Source organism: Bubalus bubalis, chromosome 4 (genome assembly GCF_019923935.1).
Source record: "Bubalus bubalis isolate 160015118507 breed Murrah chromosome 4, NDDB_SH_1, whole genome shotgun sequence".
Taxonomy (NCBI): Eukaryota; Metazoa; Chordata; class Mammalia; order Artiodactyla; family Bovidae; genus Bubalus; species Bubalus bubalis.
Window position 1 is genome coordinate 13,695,529 of NC_059160.1, and position 27,729 is coordinate 13,723,257.

Consider the following 27,729-nt stretch of genomic DNA (forward strand, 5'->3'; position numbering starts at 1 on the left):
TCTCTCAGTGTTTCCATTGTTTCCCCATCTATTTGCCATGAAGTAATGGGACCAGATGCTATGATCTTTGTTTTTTGAATGTTGAGTTTTAAGCCAGCTTTTTCACTCTCCTCTTTCACTTTCATCAAGAGGCTTTTCAGTTCTTCTTCATTTTCTGCCATAAGGGTGGTATAATCTGTGTTTCTGAGATTATTGATATTTCTCCCGGCAATCTTGATTCCAGATTGTGCTTCATCCAGCCCAGAATTTTGCATGATGTACTCTGCATTTAAGTTAATTAAGCAGGGTGACAATATACAGCCTTGACATACTCCTTTTCCCATGGAAACCGTCTGTTGTTCCATGTCTGGTTCTAACTCTTGCTTCTTGACCTGCATACAGATTTCTCAGGAGGCAGGTAAGATGGTCTGGTATTCCCATCTCTTGAAGAATTTTCCATAGTTTGTTGTGATCCACACAAAGTCTTTGGCATAGTCAATAAAGTTGAAGTAGATGTTTTTCTGGAACTCTCTTGCTTTTTTGATGATCCAATGGATGTTGGCAATTTGATCTCTGGTTCCTCTGCCTTTTCCAAATCCAGCCTGAACATCTGGAAGTTCATGGTTCACGTACTGTTGAAGCCTGGCTTGGAAAATTTTGAGCATAACTATACTAGTGTGTGAGATGAGTGCAACTGTGTGGCAGTTTGAGCATTCTTTGGCATTGCCTTTCTTTGGGATTGGAATGAAAACTGACCTTTTTCAGTCCTGTGGCCACTGCTGAGTTTTCCAAATTTGCTAGCATATTGAGTGCAGCATTTTCACAGCATCATCTTTTAGGATTTGAAAGAGCTCAACTGAAATTCCATCACTTCCACTAGCTTTGTTCATAGTGATGCTTCCTAAGGCCCACTTGACTTCACATTCCAAGATGTCTGGCTCTAGGTGAGTGATCACACCATCATGGTTATCTGGGTCACGAGGAGCTAAATGTAGGATGCACAGAAAAGACTCTGTGCATTGTTTAATCACACACACTCTTCCGTGGAGCTTCAATCCCTCTTAATTTGCAAAGCCCCAGACGCTGCTGTTGTTTAGCTGCCCGGTCGTGTCTCTGTGACCCGTGGGCTGCGGCACACTGGGCCTCCCTGTCCTGCTCTGTTTCCTGAGCTTCGCTCAAACTCATGTCTATTGAGTGGGTGATGCCATCCAACCATCTCATCCTCTGTCGTCCCCTTCTCCTTCTGCCCTCAATCTTTCCCAGCATCAGGGGCTTTTCCAGTGAGTCAGCTCTTCACAACAGGTGGAGCTTCAGCTTCAGCATCAGTCCTTCCAATGAATTTTCAGGGTTGATTTTCTTTAGAACTGACTGGTTTGATCTCCTTGCTGTCCAAGGGACTCTCAAGACTGTTGTCCAGCACCACAGTTTGAAAGCATCAGTTCTTCAGTGCTCAGCCTTCTTTGTGGACCAGCTCTCACATTGGCACATGACTACTGGAAAAACCATGTGAAGTGAAAGGCACTCAGTCATGTCCAACTCTTTGCAACCCCATGGCCTCTACAGTCCATGGAATTCTCCAGGCCAGAATACTGGAGCGAGTAGCTGTTCTCTTCTCCAGGGGATCTTCCCAACCCCAGGAATCAAACCCAGGTCTCCTGCATTGCAGACAGATTCTTTACCAGCTGAGCCACCAGGGAAGCCCTGGAAAAACCATAGCTTTGACTATATGGACCTTTGTCGGCAAAGTGATGTCTCTGCTTTTTAATATGCCATCTAGGTTTGTCGTAGATTTCCTTCCAGACAGGAGGATCAATTAGCCCAGTGCCCTGCCCACAGCTACGAAGCTAGAACAGAGTATTTCAGATCTTTTGTAGAAGCAGGCTAGGTGAGATAATTTCTCACGTGTCCTCAGTGAAGAGCCTGGTGGAGTTGGGGGCTTGCATCCCCCTCTCCAGGCCTCCCTAACAGATGTCTTCTAGATGAGAGGGACTCAGATCACAGAAGAATCTCTCATTAATCAGCCAGTCCCATGGTTCCGAGTGATCTTTAATGAGAGAAGGAGGGGTAGCCATGCTCCCAGGGCCCCAGAAGGTATGGCTGTGATTCCACATTAATCTTTAACAATTATCTGGCATGAACATGATTTTATCCTCTTTTTTCTATGCCCCATGAAGGTTCTCAATTCCATTCCCTACTCCAAACAGAATGAGTTTGGCAGGGGAAAGGAAGCAAGGTCAAGGGATTAGGGTGACATTTGGTAGGAAGTTTTTAAATAAATTCATTGTTACTTCTAAAACAATTATAACCATTATCACCATCAAACAAACATGTGTGGGCTTAAGCCTCGCTCTGATAGTACACATAGGTGGGCGGCAGAGACGTGCTGCTGCCAGCTGGGAACAGAAGAGAGACGGTTATGTGCAAGGTCCCCAAGGGGTTTGTAGCTACAAACCAGCTTTGAACAAATGAGGGGCAAGCTAGCTGCCACGTGCTGCCTCATTTAGGGAATTAACAGCTGAGGGGCTAGCACAAGACCTCCTTTTCCAAGAGGTTTTCACACACACAAAAACAATCCCTATACACTACTACGTGTAAAGTAGCTAGTGGTGTTGGTGGTGTTTAGTCGCTCAGTCGTGTCCAACTCTGTGCGACCCCATGGACTGTAGCCCACCAGGCTCCTCTGTCCATGAGATCTCCCAGGGAAGAATACTGGAGTGAGTTGCCATTTCCTTCTCCAGGGGATCTTCCCGACCGGGGGATCAAACCCATGTCTCCTGCATTGGCAGGGGGGTTCTTTACCACTGAGCCACCAGGGAAGTCCAAAATAGCTACTATAAGCTGCTATATGACACAAGGAGCCCAGCCTGTTGCTCTGTGACCACTCAGAGGAATGGGACGGGGGGATGGGAGGGAGGCTCACGAGGGAGGGACTATACATGTCGTTATGGCTGATTTGCATTGCTTACAGCAGAAACCAACACAACATTATATCCTCCAACTAAATAGAAAAAAACAAAAAGCCCTACAAAATGAAATAAGGAAAAGAATTCCCTTTCCTCCTGTGATCACTGAGGTCATGGTCCAAGGAGGCTAACAATTTACCCAAGATCACACATGAAATTCACGATGGATAATCCTGGTAGAATGTTATATGGATCCATCCTGTCCCCCTTTTTCTTCCCTTCAGAGCATCCAACAGCTACTGTCTAAAGGGGAGGATGATAGGAGACCCTGAAAGCCTAGCTTCTGCTTAGTGCATTCGCAAATGAAAATCTTCATGTAAATAAAGGATTTTTGTGTTATTTGGGAAAGTATGTAGGTTTAGAGGAGCAGCAGTCCCCATAGGATTAAAAAACTTTATATAAAATCAACTATGTAAATGATGAAATACACATTTTAATTCTCTCTATGACAGTCTAAAATGTAAAATTTTCATCAAGACATCAAAATCTTAATGAAGAAAAAAACAGAACATTTTGGTTTAAAAGTGATGGCGACATTTCAACTCATCGTTTCTACGTTCAAAAAGTGAGGGACCCTCCCGAGTATCCCAGTCTCGTGATGCCGAAAGAAAAGTGTGTCATTTCACAGAAAATTAACACACTGTGACCCTATAGGTCACCTTGAACCTTTACTACTTTTGAAAAATCTTAGGCCACCGTCTTGCCCACATGAAGGTACAGCCAGACCCCAAGCCATGGGACCTTCCTGGACCAGTCCCAGCACAGCCTGGCTGCCACTGGACCCCCGTCCTTGTTCTCCCCCTGCCGCACGGAGGGGGCACCAGCCACTTACCTGGAAACGTATGTCCTGTTCATCCCGGAGATGCTTGTTCCTTTCCCTGCAGATGGAAAGGGGAATCTGTTCAAACATGGGGCCTGCGGTCGACAGATCCACAGCACTGGTTTGACGGTCAGATGGGTGCAGAGGATGGCTGTGTGTGGAAGGCCCGGGGAGGAGGGGGTGTGGAACTGCTTTCCTTAGGGATGGTGGCTAAGGGCAGAGGGTGACTGTGTCTAAGTCAGGTCAGAGGCAGGGGGACAGAATGGCCCTTTGGCCATTGGCCTTAGAGCCATCTGGCATCAAGGCTCCCCTCAGCTGGTTGGGGGGCCAGGTAAGGCACAGAGAGGCTCCAGGCTGGGACTCTGAACAGACACTGGTGGTGGCTTAGTCGCTAAGTCGTGTCCGACTCTTGCAACCCCATGGACTGTAGCCCACCAGGCTCCTCTGTCCATGAGATTCTCCAGGCAAGAACACTGGAGTGGGTTGCCATTTCCTTCTCCAGGGCATCCTCCCAACCCAGGAATCGAACCCGGGTCTCCTGCATTGCAGGCAGATTCTTTCCCAACTGAGCTGTAAGGGAAACCCTCGTCTCCATTAAAAAGACCCACAAATGTTGGCAGAGCAGTGCCTTGTCAGCCTCCCCTGCTCACTCAAACTGTATCTGCCCTTGTATTTTTTCAAAGTACAAATAGCAAAAAGGGAAAAAGCCCAACCAAGCACGTTCCTGTGCATCTTGTTCTCTGCCTTCATTAAATCCTTCCTGAGAATCCAGACCTCCTCTCACACCCGTGAGAACTTGGCCACCTAAGAAAATCTCTTCCATCTTCCCAGGCTTTTGAATCACATCTTAAGTGAAGAAATCTGAGATGCATTCTCTTTGAAGAATTTTTCTATTTGGTGGCATCAAAGACACCAGACACAGTGATCTTACCTTGCTTTCAAATTAAAAAAATAAATAAATAAAATAAAATAAAAACCTTAATAAAGTAGCCAATTCAAACCTGCTTGCAATTTAAAAAATTAGAACCCAGATTTCATCACCATTTCCAAAAAGGTGTTTTGTGGGCAGCAGGTTAAGTAACTTAGAAACCTCAGAGGCAAAACTGAAAATTTCATCTTTCCCCACACCTGGTTGGGTATGGTCATTTGGGGGAAGTTTTTTGAGAGTATTCCAAACCAAATCAAACCAGTGAGCTTTGAATTTATAGTAAGCTTGATAGGCTGAGAAAACTCCTATCTTGCTGCCCTGTTTGTGATGCTCAATCAGTTCTCTCCTACCTGAGCAAGTACCATGCCAGGCACGCAGAAGAATGGGGCAATGCCCACCTGCAGAGGTACAAACTGAAACGGGGGGTGGGCACCTGTGTAAATGGACCAAACATGGTGGAGAGGTGGTATTCAGCCGTCCAACAGGATGTTGGGGACCAAGGGAATGAGGGTGCTCTCTCAGCAGACAGGTGAGACTCTGGAGGCGGGGGCGCCCTTCTGGGCTCTGGGATGAGCTCACACCTCAGGAAATCCAGCTGCTTCAGGAGCCCCGACTTCTCCCGCTGCAGACTCTCGGTGACGCGGTACACCTCCCTGAGAGGGTACAAGAGGGCGGTGATGAGTGACCACACCAGGGGGCGCACTACCAGGGCGCGGGGCGGTGATGAAGTCAGACCCTGGAGATGGTACCCGGGCTGGTCCTCCGCTGGAGAGCAGGGCCTCGTGCAGGGGCTTGTACCAGGAATCAGCGAGTCATCTCAGGCACCTATTTGGAAGGTGAACTTATCCCCGTTTTACAAACATAGATCACAAGACAGGTTCACTAACTCTCCCAGGACAACCCAGGACTGAGCCGGGGTCCTAATCCAGACCCCCTGGTCCAAGGATACTGCTTCATGAGGACTGTACTGTCCTCGCAGGCTCCCAGTGGTCCTGCCCTGCCCAGAGCTCAGGGAATCAGAATCAACTCTCTTCTCCAGCCCAGTCTCGGAGGGCGAGAGCAGAGCTGGTGCTTCCCCACCCCCCGCCCACCCCCACCGTGCTGGTTTGGTTTATTTTCAGGAGCTACTGAAGAACCACTGTCCCGTCTCCACCTCCCCCCAACAGTCTCCAATCTGTTCCCGAAGATCTGGAATCTCCACTCTTGCGCATTCATTTCTTTGACTAAAATTTCCATCTGTAGCTACAAAGCAGAGATTTAATGTATCAGTCATAATCCATCGTTTACATCACAGTGTGAGCGTGTCAGTAGAGGATTTGGGGGAAGGAGAGAGGCTGAAAGATACACAGGGGTGGCTGGAGGGCAACTTAGGCTGCGAGGTGGGGCTGTGTGTGCCTTTGTGTTCTCGCTGCAGCATCTGGCTTGAAAGCCGCAGTTAGCAAACAGCAGTGGGAATAAAGGAGAGAGGGCAGGAGGGGCGGGCGGGAGGAGGGCTGGGGAGGAGGGAGGAAGAGAGACGGAAAGGAGGAGGGAGTGGTGGCGAGGAATTCAGCCTCTCTCAGAAGGGGAAAAATAGAGAACGGGGTGATGCTGGAAAATAAACCTTGCTTAACTGTGCAAGTCTGCCTCCCTCCTTCCCTCTGGGCTCTGCCCTGCAGTTCAGAGATTTTAAATCTCCCCCAGGCTTACGGCAAAGGGTCCAAGGTTCCACATTTTCAAGCCACAGCCTAGTTTTAGAGCAGGAAGCACCTTGCATCCGATAAACGCATCGCTGCCATGGGCTGCCTGCAGGGTGCACAGACTGCGCTGGGCAAGCACTGTCCCCCGACCACCCCGCCCACGTCACTACCGAGCTTGCTGGGGCCGCAGGACGCGCCTGCCAAGCTCGCGATCTCCTGATTCCTTCGGCAGTATCTGTGGGTTTTTCCCCTTTATAGAATAATTAGAAAGTCAATTTGCAACAGTAACAAACTGTCTCAAATTCTAAGTTCACCTCAGACAATCCTAATTAAGCAAAAGAACTTCTCTGGCTCCTGCAGAGCTGCGAACTCCCAATATTTTATTACTAATTATATTTAATTTCGACTTGAGGGAAAACAATGTCTCTCCCATTATCCACGCTGGGTCCCTAAGCCCCAGCCTGGGACTCTGCTCCGACCGACCGGCACTACATGAGCATACCTGCCATCTTGCTCCTTGGTTCCCTCGGAGCCAAGGTTGCCTCCGGCTGGCTTTGGGGCTCCCCAGCCCCCACCCCACGTCCTGTTTCTTCCTGGGAGCAGATGGCTTTCCCTGATGAGGACAGTCACTCAGTGGAGACCTGAGGGCTGGGGTCTCACAGTGTTTGTGCAAGTGTGACTGGGTGTGTGCTGTTGTGCCCGACTCTGCGCGACCCCATGGACCGTGGCCCACCAGGTTCCTCTGTCCACGGAATTCTCCAGGCAAGAATATTGGAGTGAGTTGCCACGCCCTCCTTTAGGGGATCTTACTGACCCAGGGATCGAACCTGTGTCTCCTGTTTCTCCTGCATTGGCAGGCAGGTTCTTTACCGCTGAGCCACCTGGGAAACTCCACAGTATTTGATGGAGGGGTCAAGTCCTCCACAATGAGAGGACATCATTCCAGCCCTCCTCTGGCCCTGCTGACACAGCACCGGGGGACCCTGGCACCATGACAACACACACACATACACACCTGTACATGGTACGTATCAGTGCACACACACGGCTGTTTGTCTAGTAGACATACAGATATCCACCTATCTGAACATGCACACACACACACATACATATTCAGATAGATTTGGGGGGGTCTTAACAAAAAGAAGAGCATTTCTGCAAAAAAAGAAAAAAAGATACTTAGATATTTAACAAAATGCCCCTGAACGTCTTTCTGACCTAGACATTCGACAAGTTTGTGTCTGGCTGATGGGTGAAGGGTAAAGCACAGAGCTTGCCATTTCATGGAAGTGGCTGAGGAGAGGTTTACCGCCGCCCGGAGGGGAGGGCTGTCGGCCTGGTTTTTATCAGAAAGAAATATGGAGCGTTCTCCAAAGGATCCATCAAGTGAAAAAGCCAGGCTGATGTAGAGCAGTGCTCTGCTGCTGCTGTGTGTGTGTGTGTGTGTGTGTGCGAGCTCACTGTGACCCATGGACTGTAACCCGCCAGGCTCCTCTGTCCATGAGATTCTCCAGGCAAGAATACTGGAGTGGGTTCCCACGCCCTCCTCCAGGAGATCTTCCCCACCCAGGGATTGAACCTGCATCTCTTACGTCTCCTGCATGGGCAGGTGGGTTCTTTACCACTAGCGCTGCCTGGAAGTGCCTGTGTGTGCACACACACCCTGGAAGGATCCACAAGAAGCCACGACTGGTGGCCTCCTACTCACAGGAGGCCAGAGGTCAGGGGGTGGGGGTGCAAACCACTTTGAATTTTGTGCCTTGTCATAAACCACCTGCCCCAGATACAAAATGATTAACAAAACAGACAGCGAAGCTGCTTTTCAGTTGACCTTCACCTCTCCTGTGACTGTTCCTTCTTCATCTCTTTTTAAAATCTAGTTCTCCTTCCTTGGGCATCTTCAGAGAACAGGAAGACTCATTTTCCTATCCACATGATGGGGCCTGATGATCTAGAGGCCTGCTCCCCCCGCTCCCCGCTGCTCTGGAGAATCACCCGGCAGTCAGACATCTCTGGGGATGGACAGGATGGGAGGACACTGTGTAGCTGTGTGACTGCAGGTTGCTCGCTACCCTTCTCTGAGCTTCCATTTTCCATGTGTGAAATGGAGAGGTGGCTTCCAGCACGAAGGTCCTGTCCATACTGCTGGTCAGGGTTCCTGCTCTATGGAGGGCACACTAAGCCTCTCCCCGCCCTTCTCTCCCGTCTCCCTGGACAAGACACGCTCTCCTGGGCTCCAGCAGGCTCTCCGGCTGCACAAGCCGCTGCAAGCTTCTTCAAAACAAGCCATGAAGGTTCCGCACTCATTTATCTCTCCCTCCTAGCCCCTCCTCCCTCTTTTTCAATTCCCGGCCTCCAGAGATTGTGTCTCTGGCTTGCCTGATGAAGATAAGGCTTCAGAAAGATTTTAATCCTCACGCTGTGATTGGTTACCCCGGCTCTGGTGCTTAGCTCTGGTGCTTACTTCCACCTGCAAACCTCACGCCTGTGCTTTCGGATGTTTGTTGCTTTTAGGCCTTGATTGAATTTTAAGAGGCTGAATCCTTAATTCTGTTTATAAAGTTAAGCACCTTGTTGACCTGCTCTCAATGGGGAGGAACCGATTTTGCTTGTTTCCAATGAAATACACCGTTCCTCCACCCGGCATCCGAGCCTTGGAACAGAAGGGCTGGTTTCGCTTTAAACCAGAAGCTAGGGAAGACAACTATTTTTCAACTGGAGGGATCTTCCTAGGGTAAAAAACTCCAAATCTGAACACACATCCTGCCTCTCACTCTGGATCAGTCCCAAATCATACAAGACACTACACAAGAGCCAGACAGCAGAACAATTTGATTTAGGCTAATGGCTTCTCAGGTGGCAGCGTGGTAAAGAATCTGCCTGCCAATATAGGAGACGCAAGAGAGCGAGTTCGATCCCTGGATCAGGAAGATCCCCTGAAGGAGGGCATGGCAACCACTCCAGTATTCTTGCCTGGAGAATCCCTGATCTAGGAGGATTTCACATGCTGCGGGGCAAGTAAGCCCGTGCACCACAACTACTGAGCCTGGCGGGCTACAGTCCAAAGGGTTGCAAAGAGTCAGACGTGACTGAGCACACACACTTCCTGCAATGGACCAAGGTTTGGCCAGCAGTCAGAGAGAGGCAGGGCTTTATCAGCAAACCATGCCCAGAAACGTGGGGCTGCCCCCATAGGGCCCACACAGAGGAAGGCTGGTGGGAAAAAGATGGGCAGAGCTGGGATGCTGCTTCCAGGCCCCTGTCACACGCCCTGTGACACGCAGCACATGTATGGCATGCTGACCTGGGAAGACTTCCTGGCCCACCGTGGCCTCCAGGGTCAATGTCTGGCCACTCCCCTCACTCAGCATCTTTCCCCAGACTGCCTGCTACTTGGTTGGATAACGCCGTCCTGATCGTTTAATACATTTTCTGAGAACAAGGCTGCATGTTTCTTGTCAATCCTAGGTAATGCCTGGCACAGAGCTGGTCTGCTTCACATCTCAGGATTCTAGAAGAAGGTTAGAAGAGGGACCGAGGAGCCCCGTCCCCATGTTATGAGCAAGGAGAAGGGTCTGGGGTGGGGGTGTGGGGTGGGAGGAGTCACTCATAGGCTCAGAGCAGGGGGACCAATGCAGAAGGCAGAGTCCGGGTGGTGCAAGGGTCACACTCACATCTCCTTCTCCTGGTGGAGCTTGTGGGCCTCTTGCCGGAGGCTCTCCAGCTGCTGCTGGGCATCCTGGAGCTCCCGGGATGTCCGTTCCAGCTCCCGTGCCAGCTCCTGGTTGGTGAGTCTCAGCTTGGTGTTCTCAGCCTTGGTCTCGTGCTTGTCATTGTGCAGGGCGGCGCACTGGCCTTCCAGCTGGAAAGGTGGAAGGGGGTGTGCAGCGGGGAGTGATGAGGGACCAGCTCTGTCAGGCTGCCTCTCCCGGCCCCACCTGGCTTCCTCCACGTGGCGGGCAGCAGCCCTTGCTATTGCCCCTCACCACCCTCCAGCCTCAGTCAGCTTTGTCCTGCCCCTCAATTCACACACACACACACACACACACACACACTTCCAGGGGCAGGGAGGAGCTTCCAGAGCACTCCTGTCTCTCCCCTGTCTCCACAGGGCTACTAAACCATCTGGTCAGGACTTCCCTGGTGGTCCAGTCGTTGAGAATCCACCTGCCAATGCAGGAGATGTGGGTTCGATCCCTGGTCCGAGAAGATTCCACATTCTGAGGCACAACTAAGCTACAACTATTGAGCCCACGCTCTGGAGCCCAGAAGCTGCAACCGCTAGCCTGTGTCCTAGAGCCTGCGCTCCACAAGAGAAACCATCACAGTGAGAAGCCCTCAGACCGTGACAGAGAGTAACCCGGACTCACCCAACTAGAGAAAGGCCCACGTGCAGCAACAAGGACCCAGCAGAGCCCAAATGAAATCCATTTTTTAAAGCAACATTGTTTTAAAAAAAAAAAAAAAGTCCTGGGAGGGGCTGCACCATTCCGAAAGACCATCGTCTGTCCCTCTATCCCAGTGCTGATGACCATCGTCTCACCAGCAGTCTCATCAATGTCTTAGGCTCTCATGAGACCCCTCTTGTCCGCCACACTAGTTGCTTCCCCTTGGTCCTTGATGGAGATGGAAACTGCTAAGTGTCGTTCTTCACACAGCCACCTGCCCCGGTCATGAATCCTGAATGTCAATCAATTTATTCCCTTTTCCTCTCTCAGCTAAACAAGTCTGAGTCCTTTCATCTAGACAAGTTTGCTATGGTAGCCACAAACCCTGCAAACCCTTAGGAAATAGCTCAAACCGGTCCAACCAAACATGGACCTGTTCTCATGTCCCTAAAGCAACTAAACACCTTAAGGTTTTTCTGGCTGGTGATTAGTCTCTACAGAGCTTCTAACCCTCTCACCAGAGGAAGACTCAAAGCAAGGCACACAGATCATAATGGATTTAGTTGAATGAATGTGGCCAGTAAGAGAAAAAGGAAGCAAAAACAAGGACGTCTGTGCCAATCTCAGGAGGCCCCTGTGTAATCAGGCAAGCATGCAGTAATTAAGTCGAGTGGCAATCACTCATTGAAGGGATAAATCTATTTGCGAAGAACTTAATACGTAACAGTAAGGAGGAGAAAGAGGGAGGAGAAGCCAGGTATGACTGTGCTGTGGGGATGGGGAGGCAGCTGGCAATTCCAGGCGTTGAGAACATCTCGCTGCAGGAGAAAAACCAAAATCTACGGGTTGGGGATTCACAGGAGTGGAACTGTCTTCCAGCCTTAGCATGGGTTGTCTTCAAGCGTATTTTAATGTGCTGCTAAAAATATCCCTCTCTTTTCAAATGGAAGCAATGTGCCTGGGTCTGTCCAGGGCTGGATTCCTTCCAGCACCAAACAAAACAAAACAGGAGGCCAAGTGGCAAATGGCCCTCTCTCTACCTATGAGCCCCTTGCTTTGAAGAGGAGGCTTGCCTAGGCTTCCCTGGTTGCTCAGACGGTAAAGAATCTGTCTGCAATGCAGGGGATCCAGGTTCCATCCCAGGGTCAGGAAGATCCCCTGGAGAAGGGAATGGCAATCCACTCCAGTAATTTTGTCTGAAGAATGCCATGGACAGAGGAGCCTGGCGGGCTACAGTCCATGGGGTCACAAAGAGTCAGACGAGACTGAGTACGCATGTGCTATAGAACAGAAAACCTCAGAGCTCGTCACATGTAAGGAGAGTGAGCATGTTTCATGAAACTCTGGTTTCAGTTACTCACACATGCAAGTGTGTGCGAGCTCCAAAGTCACTCATTTTTCACTTGCCTAGAGAGTCCATCTCTCGGGGTCCTGTGCCAGGCTCTCCCAGACAGGGTGGATGGACACAGAGATACTGCCTAGCCTGCCTCTGGGGACTCAGGTGCATCAAGGGAGCATCTGGTGTCTGCATCGATCCTTCGGGGTGATGGGAGCAGTCACAAAGGGGCTGGTGCACATTTTCTGGGTGCATGGGAAGAGACGGAACAGACAAATGGACCTTTGAGGAGCCTCTTCCAACTGGAGGCATCCCCAGCCATCCCAGCAGGAAGACATCACAGTCTGCAGCCCCCTCCCCCCAAATCAGTGACTGTGGCCCCATGTCTCAGCATCTCCCTCCTCTCTCACACAGGATGCAGGAAACAAACTACCGTTTCAGCTTTCTGGTAGCTCCCAGGCATAACTATACTCCCATGTCTGCAGATACCTCAACCGTCGGCAATTTTTCTGAGTTAAACACCAGGCATGGGAGAGTATAAAGGTTTTATCTTGGGATCACCTGTGATTTCAAATGCTCTCTTTTGTATCATTAAATGGTTCTTCTCAGATTGGAAAAAATTAAGTCCTTAAGCAAAGGGCAGGGAAAGTGGGTAAGAAAAGAGGGGAGGATAGAGTAGAGAGTTGGGTCCTCTGAGGATGCAGAGGAAAGTTTACCCGCTTCTGCTTCTGGACCAGCTGTTCCAGCTCCTGCTCCTTTGAGAGCAGCTTCCGCTCCAGCTCCTGACTTCGGGCCCGGAACCTCTCCGTGTCCTGCCATACCAGGGAGAGGGACACATGAGGCCCAAAGGCACCTGGATGGAGACTGCTTTCACCACCTTGAACCTGCTCAACAGCAGGATCCACTCAGCCTTTGGACTTCCAGTAGTCTTGTACAGATGTGAGAGCTGGACCATAAAGAATGCTGAGCACTGAAGAACTGATGCTTTTGAATTGTGGTGCTAAAGAAGACTCTTGAGAGTCCCTTGGACAGCAAGAAGATCAAACCAGTCAATCCTAGAGGAAATCAACGCTAAATATTCACTGGAAGGACTGATGCTGAAGCTGAAGCTCCAATACTTTGACCACCTGATGTGAAAGCCGACTCACTGGGAAAAAAAATCCTGATGCTGGGAGAGATTGAGGGCAGGAGGAGAAGGGGACAACAGAGGATGCAATGGTTGGATGGCATCATCCACTCAATGGACATGAGTTTGAGCAAACTCTGGGAGATAGTGAAGGACAGAGAAGCCTGGTGTGCTGCAGTCCATGGTGTCGCAAAGAGTTGGACACAACTTAGCCACTGAACAGCAGCAACAACACGACATCCCAGGGCTTCAGTGACCCCCAGTCCAGGTGGACAGGGAGCATGTACAACACTAGCTCCCTCCAGGAATGACCAAAATCAAGCCCAGCCTTCAGGATGCTTTCAGCGCTAAACCCCTCCATCCCTCTGTAATCCTCGTTCAGTCATTGATCCAACAGATACTTGTTGATTGACTGCCTACTCTGCTCCAGGCACAGTGGGGGTACCAAGGGTACATCAGTCCATAAAAGAGGACGACCCCTGCTCTCTGGGGCTAACATCTTAATAGGACCAGACAGACCACAATCGATCAAAATGAACCAGTAAATTACATGCCAAATTTGAAGGTGATAACGACCTTGAAAAAAAACAAAGCCAAAAAATAGGAAATCAATAATACCATGGGGGTAGTGTGACCTTAGGTCCAGGAGGCAGAAGGTGGTCCGAGCAGGTGCTCTTTCGCTATTTCGGCCTGGCCAGCACAGCCAAGACCCGGACTTGAATGGACTCTCACCTTCAGGAGAAACTGCTCCTTCTCAGTTTTGATCTGCTGTTCCATCTCCTCGTAGAGGTGCTGGATTTCTTCATCATAGGCAGCGATTTTCCTGCACAGGTGACAAAAGGAGAGTCTGATGAGAAGCCTCTATTCCCCAGTGGAGCTCTGGGTGGGGGTGACCACTAGGTCGGTCAGCTAAGACTGCAGGGTCAGCTCCTCAGGATCAGCAGACCACAGAGGACAGGCAGGACCCTCTTGTCCTCCTGTCTCTCGGCCATCCCCCCCAGATGATCTACACACTTGCTGGTGGGGAGGGGAGCATCTCGGCTCCATCTTCTTGTGCTCTGCTTTATGCCAGCACCAACCACCCAGCCTCGTGACACTCATCATAGCATTACCCGCCGATCCCTATGCTTTTCCACAGCATAAAGGTGTGGGCTTTTCCTCTGCTTGGTTTCTTGGTTTATCTCTTTCCTACGCTGGCTGCTTTCTCTCCACCTGGCTCCATCAGCACTGTCTGAGCTGTACTCTCCTTGTGTGCTGAATTTTGGGTGACAAACAGGCTTGTTTTCAACAGGCTCTCAAAAGGTTCCATGGTGATGACTACCACCTCCATCACAACACCCCCTACAGAGGGAGGGGCCGCTCCTGTCCAAGGACTCAGAGCATCTCAGCACGGGGCCATGGGGAGGGTGAAACTCAAAGTGTTAGTCTCTTAGTCGTGTCCGACTCTTTGCAACCCTATGGGCTGTAGCCCACCAGGCTCCTCCATGCATGGAGCTCTCCAGGCAAGAATACTGGAGCGGGTTGCCATTCCTTTCTCCAGGGGATCTTCCTGACCCAGGGGTCGAACTCAGGTCTCCCGCACCACAGCCCATGGGCTGGTCTTTCCTCACTCGCTATCTGCTGGGGGAACCTGGCACCCATGCACAGGCCACAATTTTGATTGGCATCCTTTCAGTTCTACAGGAACCACACAGCCGCCCCAGAACACACGGTCAAGGTTACTCACTGGTCTGAGTTCACGTTCCTGGTTGTACCTCCAAGACCATAAACCTGACTTGGAGTGAGTACCCCATTGGTCCAGGGTTGTGCCCAGACAGAAGGGCACGGCTCCCCAAGACGCCTCTGAGCTGAGGCTCTCTGCTCACCGCTGGACCTCCCATTCTGGGAGTAACAAGCGTCTTTCTGGCAAAGAGGGAGAACTCTCTTCTCAGTAAATGACAAATGTTTGGATGGCTGCTTTGGTCCTTGGCTACCCCACAACAATTACAAGAAAATCTTGGCGAGAAACAAGGAGCTGAGACCCTGCGGTTGCACAGGGACCCCTTGGGGACAGAAATGGATACAGTGGATAGGAAAAGTTCAGAGAGAAAGATAGGCTTCCCCTGGTCCCTGGAATTGCCTTCCTGTGATGGAAGAAATTCAAATGCGACGTGGCAAATGGTATTTAGGAAAACTACAGATAGTGATTCCAACTCTACAGGCACCAGAGAACTGATAGAGTGAGATGAGAAAAACTTCAAAATGGATTAGGTGCTGCTAATGTCATGCTCATGATAATCACTCATATAAGCTATGTAGCATGTAAGCCCAATAACCATGCAGGGCATTAATTCTACATTATCATTAAATGTGTTATATTAACTTGAAGTTTTATTGGATTAAATTAATAAACGTTATGCTTTTCATGCTCACATGTCAGTTTGTTAGTCGTGAAGTAAGTAAGTAATTTTACAAACACAGATGTGAGAATTGGACTATAAAGAAGGCTGAGCACTAAAGAATTGATGCGTTTGAACGGTGCTGCTGCAGAAGACTCTTGAGAGTCCCCTGGACAGCAAGGAGATCAAACCAGTCAATCCTAAAGGAAATCAGTCCAGAATATTCACTGGAAGGACTGATGCTGAAGCTGAAACTCCAATACTTTGGCGAAGAGCTGATTCGTTGGAAAAGATCCTGATGCTGGGAAAGATTGAAGGCACGAGGAGAAGGGGATGACAGAGGATGAGATGGTTGGATGGCATCATCGACTCGATAGACATGAGTTTGAGCAAAGTTCAGGAGATGGTGTAGGACAGGGAAGTCCATGGGATCTTGAATTCTTGCACACAACTTAGCGTCTGAACCTCAAGGACATCAGCAAAACAAATGGAGGGAAGAGAGATGCAGCCTCTGAATGGTACCTACCCCTGCCCTCATCACAGAGGAGGGACCCACCGCAAAGAAGCCCTGGGTTGCAGGTGGGCATCAGTAGTCCGGCCCATATGGGCTCCCACATGGAGCTCATACTTTGGAAATGCTTTTGAACAAACCTGGTCTCTTTGGAGGCTGCTGAGGCATGAAGGACTTCAGAGGTTGAGCCGTGACCCAGGGCTGGACACACGAGCCCGAGAATGAGAATATTAAGGTGCCGTGTATACCACAGGCATCACTAACCCAGCTCAGGGGGTGCAGAAGGCCAGGGTTATGATCCCAGAACCGACTTATTTCCTCTGTGTGACCTTGGGTAAATGTTTCAACATCCTTTGATCCCAGGATAACAGCTGCTCCCTGTTCCTTCCAGCATCGTCACAATGAATGGGCAGGTAAAGTGTTTGGAACTGCAAAGTCCTAGACAGATATAAGGGATTATTTATTTTCCTAATTATTATCATGGGCTGCAGAGGGCAAGGGCCAGCGCTCCCCAAGGGGTGGAGGGTCTTCGTTTTAAGGATAAAAGGGCTGCTGGGTTTGGAAAGGGTCAGAAGCAATCAGAAAGGTGAAGAACAGAAAGCTTAGTCAATAAAACCTCCTGTCGGAGTGATCCATTAGAGACGCAGGCTGTGTGTGAGCAGGGGCTGCAGAGAAATTACTTCTCTGGGAGAAACAGTGGCAAGAGGCACTCTCAAAAGATGTGGGCATATGGCATGTGGTGCCCCAGCCAAGCTCACCACATTCTGCCATCAGAGGAAAGAGGCAACCAATTGTGTTTGCTTATTACACACCCCTTTGCTGCCACAGTTTCTGGAACCACTCAGATTGCCTGATGCACAAACACAGACTCTGAAGTCTTCTCCATGAGGATTTCTCCATCTGTTCCGATTTTCTGACCCTCTTCCCGGACCTCAGAGAACACCGCATGTCTTTATTTGAACCTTTCAAAGTCCTGAATGACTCTTTCCTTTGGGTTTATGCAGTCTCCACTAGGTTATGGACACTCAGACACTGATGTCATCCACAGGGCCTGTGCTCAAAGTGTTAATGCTGAAAATCTGTAAGAAATAAATATAAGACTTTGGATACCAGACTCAGAAGTCCATGGGTGGACCACATGAGGTGTCAGGGAAATGCCAGATTCCAGGAGAATCGAAAAATTTGGGGGTTGAAAGAGGTCTTGTCTGATCCAACCACATTTCCAGTGTCAGAGTCCTTGCCATAATATCGCCACCAAGTATGTACCCAAACTGGTTTAGAACAGCTCCAGTGAGAGAGAATGCTGAGTTTCTAACCAGCTCTTTTAGAGCAAATGACCTACCAAAAGCCGGGGTGAAAGGTCCAACCAGCCTCAAGGAAACAGTGCCACCCTGGGCATCTGACTGCGGTGGATGCCCCCTCTTGCAAGGATGACGTGTGTGTGTGTGTGTGTGTGTGTGTGTGTGGTGTGTGCATGTGCACAATATCAGGCGTATTGGAGATCTAAGGATGGAATGTTTGTGGGAAGCAAGGAGGGCTGGAGATAGTGATGCTCCCCATCAGTACAAGCTTTAGGTTCAGAGAGAATTCTCAGGGAGCAAGACCTTTCCCTGCCAGCCTCTGACAGGCATCGTGGAAATTAATTAACCTTCACCAAGTGCACATGGAGAGTCAAGGTACCAGGCGCAAGCAGAGTATTTTAATCCTCAGCACCACTGCGGCCCCAGCTAACAGCACACGGGCGAGACCTTCCTGCTGCCGAATATTAATTGGTCAAAATATTTTTTTTTCCCAGTTTGCTCTCTCCTTTTCCTTTCCTTAGAAACAAAGGGTCTCAGAAAATCACCAGGTCCAGTGTCTAGGTTTTAGGCAGGATGTGCTGAAATTACTCCAAGAAACAATGCAGTGTCTTCCTTCCCTAAATGGAGGTGTAGTTTTGACCTTGGACAGGACAAGCAGCATTTGTCTGCATTTTAGATACATTTCAGAAACTTGAACTCAAAGGACAGCTTAAGAAATGGCCACAGGCCTTGGAGAGGGGTCGTTCTGATTCCATGTGTGTGCCTGTGGATGGGCAGTGGTCTGATACACAGGACTCTGGTTTTCAGAGCCTGGTGAGAGGCAGATGCAGAGAGAGGAAGAGCCCCTCCCATCACAGACAAGCGTCCTGTGTGCCCACAGGAAGGGAAATGCAGGTCGAGGCAGGGCGGGGGCCAGTCTGTGGTCACCCGGTTCCTGGGGCCAGAGCGGCGGAAGAACCCAGGCTTCAACTCCCAGCCCGTGCCCTCCAGCCTGTCCTCGCAGAATCCACTTCTAAGACAAATATCGTATGGTATCACCTATGTGGGCTCTAAAGAAAGGGCACAAGTAAACTTATTTACAACACAGAAATAGAGGCACAGACGCAGAAAACCAACTTACGGTTACCGGGGAGGAAAGTGGGGGTGGGGGGATAAGTTGGGAGATTGGGATTGACATATACGCACTGCTATATACAAAACAGACAAGTAATAAGGACCTACTGTATAGCACAGGGAACTCGACTCAGTACTCTGTAATGACCTACATGAGAAAAGCATTTTAAAAAGATATATGATATATCATATATATATATATATATATATATATATATATATATATATATATAAAGGTGCCCTGCTGCCTTTTCCTCGCAACTGCGGTCTCCACTGGCTTCCCCAGTGGCTCAGCTGTAAGGAATCCTCCTGCAATGCAGGATACCTGGGTTCGATCCCTGGGTCAGGAAGATCCCCTGAAGGAGGGAGTGGCTACCCATTCCAGTGTTCTTGCCAGGAGAATCCCCTGGACAGAGGAGCCTGGTGGGCTACAGTCCACGGGGTCACAAAGAGTCAGATGCAACTAAGCACAGCACATAGGTATGTATAGCTGATTCACTTTGCTGAATAGCAGAAACTAATATAACATTGTAAATCAATGATACACCAATAAAAATGTTAGAAAAGAACGCTGACAACTCCACAAGTCTGTGTTCTGGATTGTCAGCATCCAAACCTCATCTGGCAATTGTGGAGTGCGAGATCACGGGGGTGAGGAATGGGGCTGAATGTCTGGAGGCTGCCCCCTTCCCCTGTCTCCCCGACCCCTGCCCCTCATGCTCTGTTCACAGAATGGAGACCCTGGTCCAGAAACCTCTCAGTGAGCCTGCTCTTTGCCAGAGAAGAAAATGGAAGCGCATTCTGCCTCCACCAAATTCGTGGTTGGGACTCAGACTCGCCACCGCTCCCTGCTGCCTTTTCCTCGCAACTGCGGTCTCCAGAGGCAAAGGGAGGCTCTCACTAGAAAAATTCACTAGGGTTCTCTTGTTCCCCTGAAAGCAGTCTCTCCCAGGCTCTCTGTCGTCTGTCTCTCTCTCTCTCTCTCACACACACAGGATTAGAGTATCACTGAATGAAAGGCAAACATATGAGTTTGTCGAAAATTCTGCGAAGGCTGTAAAATCGCCAATTGGATTTTCAAGATGGATGGTTTCTCCCTAATTAGATTCTGCTGCCTTGTATAAACCAACTTTGCAGCTTTATCCCAGCCTATAAAGCAAACCATTCTTCATTAGTCAGGTTTACAAATCATGCCCCCGGTGACCACAGACCACAATCACCCTCACTGTTCCTTCTGCTCTCAGGGCAAAGTTAACAATGTGCTTCTGCCTCCGATAATAGTACGCCAATTAAAAATACACGGGCGTGACTAAGCCGTGGCCTCACGGCTGAGGGCCCACCCCGAGAACGTCCCTCTACTCAGAGAACGGGAGAGGAATTACACCAGGGTGTGCCTGTTGCAGCCTGGTACCTTCCAGAAGTTTGTTCAGTCGTGTCCGACTCTTTGGGACCCCATGGACCATAGCCCACCAGTCTGCCTCCTCTGTCCATGGAATTCTCCAGGCAAGAACACTAGAGCAGGTTGCCATTCCCTTCCCCAGGGAATCTTCCCGACCCAGGGATCGAACCTGAGTCTCCTGCATTGCAGGTGAATTCCTTACCATCTAAGCCACCAAGGAAGCACCTGAGTGACTCACACACATACCTTCTAGAAGCTAGACAGCATTTCTCAGTGAGGTCTGGAGTCTACCTGCTTCAGAACCCACATTCCTGGATCCCCCACCCCTAAGACATACTGATTTAGACCCTCTGGGGTAGGAACCTAAGGATCTACCTTTTAACCCAGAGCCCCTGGTCATTCTGAAACAAGCTAATTTGCCAGAACCACACAGCTAAGATTCATCACAAGGACTACCGGCCATACATACAATGCTTTAATTGCCATCAGTGGTCTCCGACCTTTTTGGCACCAGGGACCATTTTCATGGAAGATAATTCCCCCCTGCCCAGGGTGATGGGGCGGATTGTTTTCAGGATGATTCAAGTTGTATTACAGTTACTGTGCCCTTTATTTCTATTATTATTCCATGAGCTCACCTCAGATCAGCAGGCATTAGAGCCCGGAGGTTGGGGACCCCTGCCCTACCTGGTAGCAAGGTCAAAGAAACAGTGACCGCCCCCCGCCCCCATCACGGAACGCCAGTTCTCAGGCTTGTGTCGGGTACCAGGTATCCCAGTTGGGCTGCCTGTCCGGTTGTGAGACACCTTTCCTCCTGGTCTGGGCACCCTCTCGGGGCTGAGGGAAGTGAATCTGCATGGACCGCAGCGGGACAGAGGCTGGGAGGCTGGGAGTTGCAAGTGCAGCCCACCCCCGCCAACCTCCATGCTCCTGAGCAACTGCCCAAGGCCTGAATCATCTGGGCCAGGAAACTGTGCAGATGAGGGACCGATGCCAACGAGGGTGTGGGCTAAGCTCGCCAAGGCCAAGGGTGGTCCACCGAGGATGCAGAGCAGGCGGCCTGGGGGTGTTTCCCAGCTCCGAGCTGCAGAGGATGGAGCTGAGGCTGCCTTTGATCTCGAAAGCACTTCTCTTCAAAGCGCTCCCCAGATACAGCCTAATCCATCTTCTCCCCCATCCTCAGGGTTAGATCCTGGTAAGGAACTCAACCCAGCAATTCCTCCAGCAGATTCCAGCTCTGGTCCAAAGTCAGGAGATTTTATACATGTAGACTTGGAGCCCCCACTGCAGACCAAGCTGTCGGGGTCCTCCTGGGGTGTGGTTCCAGAATCCCTGCTGGTGATGCTGCCTCCAGGCAGCCCCGTTCTCATCTGGAGAGCCCAAGCTTTTCTTTTTTTTCTGAATCACCATAAATGGCAGGATGCTTTCTACAGTGGAAGAGTTCATCACTCTGATGGCCAGAAGTCCTTTCTCATGTCAAACTACTCATATGTCTCCTAAGGTAAAGTATAAGTTTCTCCAAGTCTCTGCATGGTGCATACAGAGAAGAGTGGCTTGGTTGCGACCTGACCTCCCTTTTCTTCGGAGGGAAGTGGAGGCGCTGGAGGGCATGCACCCACCTCTGGAGGTGCAGCAGAGGAGCTGGGCATTAGCCCAAGGTCCCTGCATTCGACCTGCCCCTGCCTCACCTTACTGGGTCGTGGCTGCTTGCCCGTGGACATGCAGCAGCTTCAAACACTGAACCCAGATTCTAGCCCAAATCTGAGGGTTTCTAAACCCCTGTTCCAAGGGACAAGGGTGGGGGGAGGTCGAAGGCTCCCTGACTTGCTTCCTTCCCCTGCTCCTGAGGTGCAGAGTCAGAAAATGAAACTGCCAGCAGGGAGGAAAGGCCCCGTGCTATTTCTGACACTGTCTCAATGCTCGAGTCTCCAGACATCAAGACGTCACCCCGAAGCATCCCACCCGCTGCATCCTCCTCCCTCCCAGAGCCTGGAGGTGACCCTGGAGGATGCTGGGGGCCCTTCCTCACTCACTGCAGCAAAACTAACCACGAGGGGCACAGCCAGCCTGGGAGCTGGGGCCAGGAGTGCCCCCAGGTTAGTCATATTTCTCTGGACCCCATGGGAGAGAGAACCGAGGTGTGCGGTTCAGAAAAGGAGGGCGAAGCCAAGGCTACTGCTGCTGCCAATGGCAACGCTGTCGAGTGATTCAACAGCCCAGGGATTTTCTAGTCGGCTCTGCAGCAGAATTTTTATGGCTCTGCCTCCTGGGCGTGATTGTAAACTCCTCAGAGATGGGGACTCTGTGTTCCTTTTGCCCAGTTCATCCTGGCACAGAGTAAGTGCCCGTTGTGCATGCATGCTAAGTTGCTTTAGTTGTGTCTGACTCTTTTGAAACCCCACGGACTGTAGCCCACCAGGCTCCTGTGGACACAGGATTCTCCAGGTGAGAATACTGGAGTGGGTTGCCATTTCCTCCTTCAGGGGATCTTCCCGACCCAGGGATCAAACCCACATCTCTTACATGCCAGCTGCTAGTCACACGAGAACTGTGCCCTGGTGCCCAGCCCCAAGTGGCCCATAGCAGTCAAGCCTTGTCACCCTTTCTGGGTGATGCTCATGTCCCAGATAGAGTGATGAGTTAGAACCTGGACTGAACAGTCGGCTCATGGGGGAGCCTGGGAGATGCTCTGACAGTTGTCAGGGTTCCCCCGACTCCAGCCCAAATCAAACCATTCCCCCAGGGGACTTTCCTGGGGTGCGATGGCTAAGACTCTGCGCTCCCAATGGAGGGAGCCTGGGTTTGATCCCTGGTCAGGGAACTAGATCCCACATGGCATAACTAAAGATCCCATGTGCCATAACTAAGATCCAGGACAGCCAAATAAATATTTAAAAAAAATTTTCTCCAGACCTCCTTTTCTCGCTAACCAGAGTGTGTCCCTCCCTCAAACAAGCCCAAACTCCCAAACTCGCCTCCTAGATGTCCCAGCATCACTTGGCCTCACCTGAGCTATTTGTAAAGCCTCCCATTTAACTATTCTGTATCCTTCTGTTGCTGCTGCTGCTAAGTCGCCCCAGTCGTGTCCAACTCTGTGTGACCCTATGAACAGCAGCCCACTAGGCTCCGTCCACAGGATTCTCTAGGCAAGAATACTGGAGTGGGTTGCTATTTCCTTTTCCAGTATCCTTCTGTATCCTTGGAAGAAAAGTTATGACCAACGTAGACAGCATATTAAAAAGCAGAGACATTACTTTGCCAACAAAGGTCTGTCTAGTCAGAGCTATGGTCTTTCCAGTAGTCATGTATGGATGTGAGAGTTGGACTATAAAGAAAGCTGACCAAAGAATTGATGCTTTTGAACTGTGGTGTTGGAGAAGACTCTTGAGAGTCACTTGGACTGCAAGGAGATCAAACCAGTCAAGCCTAAAGGAAATCAGTCCTGAGTGTTCATTGGAAGGACTGATGCTGAAGCTGAAACTCCAATATTTTGGCCACCTGATGTGAAGAGCTGACTCATTGGAAAAGACCCTGATGCTGAGAAAGATTGAAGACAGGAGGAGAAGGGGACAACAGAGGATGAGATGGTTGGATGGCATCACTGACTCGATGGACATGAGTTTGAGCAAGCTCTGGGAGTTGGTGAAGGACAGAGAAGCCTGGCGTGCTGCAGTCCATGGGGTCGTAGATTTGGACACAGTTGAGCAATTGAACTGATCCTTCTGGGGTTTCAGTTTCTTGTTTGACTTGAGCTACAAGGACCTCCAGGGATCACCTGGTTCAGGTAGAATCGGGAAGCAGGATGTGATGAATGCTTTTTCTTTCTTTAAGGGGAGAGAAGAGAACACAGAAACTCCAATGGGACCTACTCTGTATTTCTTATTGCTGGGCTTCCTAGGTAAAGAACTTGTGTGCCAATGCAGGAGACGCAAGAGACACAGTTCAATCCCTAGGTCAGGAAGATACCCTGGAAGAAGAAATGGCAACCCATTCCTGTATTCTTGCTTGGGAAATGCCATGGACAGAGGAGCCTGGTGGGATACAGTCCATGGGGTCACAAAGAGTCAGACGTGACTGAGTACACACGTGCTATAAAATAGAAAACCTCAGAGCTCGTCACATGTAAGCGAAATGAGCATGTTTCATGAAACTGGTTTCAGTTACTCAGACATGCAAGTGTGTGCGAGTGCCAAAGTCAAGTGCATTTCTTCTGATGAGTTTCCATCAGAAAGTTTAAACAGCACCAATCCTGTTCTAATGCTGCCAGTAAGGAAACCGGAGCACAGAGAGGTAAAGCACGTTGCCTGAGGTCACACAGCTGGTCGGTGGCAGTGCCCGGGCGGGAGCTCGGGGTGCTTCAGTCCCCTGTTTCAGTGCTCTGCTTGCTCCAGGCCTCTGGGAAATCAACTGCCAGACAGTTCAGTGACCCCCTCCCCAGCCGAGGGTGGACTCCATCAGCTGACCCGGGGCAGGGGTAGCTGGCCGGGATGTGGACACAGAGGGCTAGAACTCCTGGCTGAACTAATTTCTCCCACACAGCCGACAGTGACCTTGACTTTCAGCTCACGAACTTTATAACCATCATTAAACTGGGACAAAAGCATGAATGGAGGCCACTTACAGATGGGTGTGAGGACTGAAAGGCTCTGAAGTAAGTCTCTCCCTGCGGGGATTCAGGCCACAGAGCGGCCCCCTGCAGGGAAGATTCTAAGCCCTGAGCTGGGGCACTGTGGCCACTCAGGACCCCCGCCTCCCTAGGGAACAAGGGAACCGTTGGCCCTTCTGGGGGTGTCACCTGACTTTCCTGTGGCTCCTTGGGGGTGATCAAGGCTGGGGTCAGAGACGGAGTGATGAGGGGGAGAAAATAATCCAACCCCTCATTTTACAGGTGAGAAAAACCGAAGCTCAGAGAGGCCAAGAGAGCAGAGCAAGGTCACAGAGCTAGCTGGCTAGAGAGCCACATGGCTCAGACTCAGAGCTCCTGATTTCCTGGTTCTGCTTCTAACATCCACAGAGGAGGTGCTGGGACCTACTTTTATTCAGTGAGGCTGGGACTCCTCCCAGCCTGAGGTCCCAAAATGCTGGGGCCTTACTGCCCAGAGGCGGGTAGGGTAGTTTCTAACGGGTCTTGGGTACCAGCCTATCTGGCTTAACGGAATACACACTGCCTCTTACGTGCTGTGAATTCTGGGGACGCGTTACTTACCCTTCCACTGCCTCAATTTCCCTATCTGTAAACTGTGGATGAAGATAAATATCCGAATGAATAGACAAGATAGCACAGTGCCGAGCACGGCTGAGGGCCTAGTGCACGTGAGCCAGGGCTAAGAGACAAACACACGGTGTCAGCTCGAGCCCAGGCCCAGCTCGGGTGGATGGCCGACGGGTGGCAGCGCTGGTTATAAGACAGAAGGGGTGTTCCTGGTTTGCACGTGTCTGTGCAGAGGGCGGGCTGACACAGGTACCCACTTTTTCAGGGCGCACTCCAGCTCATTCTTCTCCTCGTGGGCTTCTAGGAGCTGCGAGAAGATTCTGGTCAGGAAATCCTCAAAGTTGGACAGTAAGTGAGGCTCATCCTTCTTGAGCTGCAGCCAGAGCTGCTTGACATCAGCTTCACTGTGAGAGAAAAAGGAGCACTGAGGCAGGAGTGTGGACACAAGGCTTCCCGGGACACCCCGAGGCCCTGGGGGTGACAGGAGCAGCCAGAGCATCGTCACTGTGGTCGGGACAGTGACGTCAGGGGCTGGCATTTATTGAGTGCTCTCTGCACACCCACTGCTTTATGAGCATTTGTTCATTTGGTCTTAGAGTCGCCCGTGAGGCAGGTGCCACTAACACCCCCGCTTATGGGCGAGGAGACGGACGGAGAGGGGTGAATGAGACATCTCAGGTCACTCAGCTGCGAAGCGATGGAGCCAGGAGGCAAGCTCGGGCCTGTCTGGTCCCGTGCTGGCCTCCTACTGGCCACACCCAAGGAAGGGGGAAGGACAGGAGCCCAGTGCTTGTGAGGACAGGGTCGTGGAGCTGAAGGAGAAGGCCTGTCGCCCCAGGAAGGACGCTCCTCACGGCTGAGAGGGGAAGACGTGCCAGCTGCTGGGTGGCAGAAAACAACTGTCACTGCAGGGAATGGAGGGAAGGCACTGTGCCCCACTGGGGCCCAGAGGCAGCGGCATGCCTGAGAGGCGAGAGGAAGGGAAGGAGCGAGGCTGAGAGACGCAAGGGTGCACACAGGGAGACGGTGGAGAGTGAGGAGGACGGAGCAGGCAGAGAGACAGGCGCAGAGTGATGAGCCCAGAACCGCGCCACCCCCGCCCCGGCCAGCACCCTGAGCTCATGTGCGTGCACTTAACAGAGACACTTAACAGGGTCACGGTGATCAGGGAGGGGAGGGGTGGGAGGCGGCACGCCACAGCCCCTGCTCTCCCTCTGGAGAGATTCAACAGTCTACAGCCAGTGATCAGACAGACAGCCAGAGAGCAATCTGATTTGCAGTCCATTAAATTCCAAAGCCACTATGATCCGAAGGTAGCTACTACCAGGGGCCCTCAGGATACAGAATAAAATCCCTTGTGCTTGTATAACAAGCACGGTATCTGAGAAATTGTATTCCAAAGTAATACTTGATGGTGCCATGTTAGCAATGTGCCTAGGGCATGGATATTACTCTCTGCACCAAGCAGAGAGGAGGCTCACCAAGAAGTGAGGCTGGCTCTGGTCAGTTATCTGATCATCTATCTGACTGTCTCTCCCTCTCTCTTTCCTGTCCTTGCTCCATTCTATCCAAACATCCACCAACTTATCTAGACCAATCATCCACCCATCCATTCATCCATCCAAACATCCATCCACCCACCCTCCCATCCACCCATCCATCCATCCACCCATCCACCCATCCACCCAGCAAGTATCTATTACCTGTTGAAAATGTAGCACTGAATTGGATGACATGAGAGATTTTAGAAATGAGAGAAGGGGAGGTAAGGAGCCTCCCTGTTTTCCAGAATGAGCTCCATTCCCCCCAACCCACCCACAGAACATGTGGTCGCCTGCTCTATTGTACTGTAGATACAATGGAGATGGCACAGAGGGTTCCGAGATGAGGGTCTCAGAGTGATACCACAGTGACCTTCCATCACTGTGGCGGTTGCCCCTCAAGAAGTAAATGCATGATAAACTCAAGGTGCACCCACTGGCCGAGGCTTGTCTGTTTGCATCCCTCAGGTTCCTATTGGAACCTGGCAGTCAGCCATTTGGCCTCGAGCCTCCTCTGAAATCAGCAGACCTCGCGATGCTCTTCAAAGCTCTTTGAACCACCTAGTTGTGGTTACATCTTATTTTTTTTTTCATATTGGGAAGTTAGTCATGTCCAACTCTTTGCGCCCTTATGAGCTGTAGCCTCCCAGGCTCCTCTGTCCATGGGATTTTTCAGGCAAGAATACTGGAATGGGTTGCCATTTCCTTCTCCAGAGGATCATCCTCCCAACCCAGACATCGAACTCATGTCTCTTGCTTCTTCTGAATTGTCAGGCAGATTCTTTACCACTGTGTCACCTGGGAAGCACCAAATTTCTGGAAAAGAAACAAATCTCTGAACCCTGGATGAAAGATAAGCCAAGGCTGATCAGCTGCCCAATCACTCAGCCAACCAGAGCACTGAGAAAAGTTGGGAGTCCGGATGTTCTGCCTACCACATCTGGACCAGGCCAGGGTCACTCTCTTGGAAGGATGTAGGGGTAGGGGGTGAGAAGTGGTTCTGGGTGGTCAGTCCATCCATCTCCCTGCTTCCGGAACAACACAAAAACCAACAA

The 27,729-nt window shown here is 50.6% G+C and overlaps 1 protein-coding gene across 7 annotated transcripts in view; it reads right to left on the minus strand.

Moving 5' to 3' along the window:
* Positions 1-27,729, minus strand: part of CRACR2A (calcium release activated channel regulator 2A) — a 154,233-nt gene that overhangs the window by 34,747 nt on the left and 91,757 nt on the right. For all 7 annotated transcript variants that reach the window (XM_006069009.4, XM_025283044.3, XM_006069012.4 and 4 more), the window contains 6 exons: positions 25,391-25,537; positions 13,952-14,042; positions 12,810-12,905; positions 10,044-10,231; positions 5,272-5,343; positions 3,775-3,820 (listed from right to left, as the gene is read on the minus strand). In XM_006069009.4, the coding sequence (XP_006069071.1) occupies positions 3,775-3,820; positions 5,272-5,343; positions 10,044-10,231; positions 12,810-12,905; positions 13,952-14,042; positions 25,391-25,537 (640 nt within the window). The remainder of the gene's footprint in view (positions 1-3,774; positions 3,821-5,271; positions 5,344-10,043; positions 10,232-12,809; positions 12,906-13,951; positions 14,043-25,390; positions 25,538-27,729) is intronic.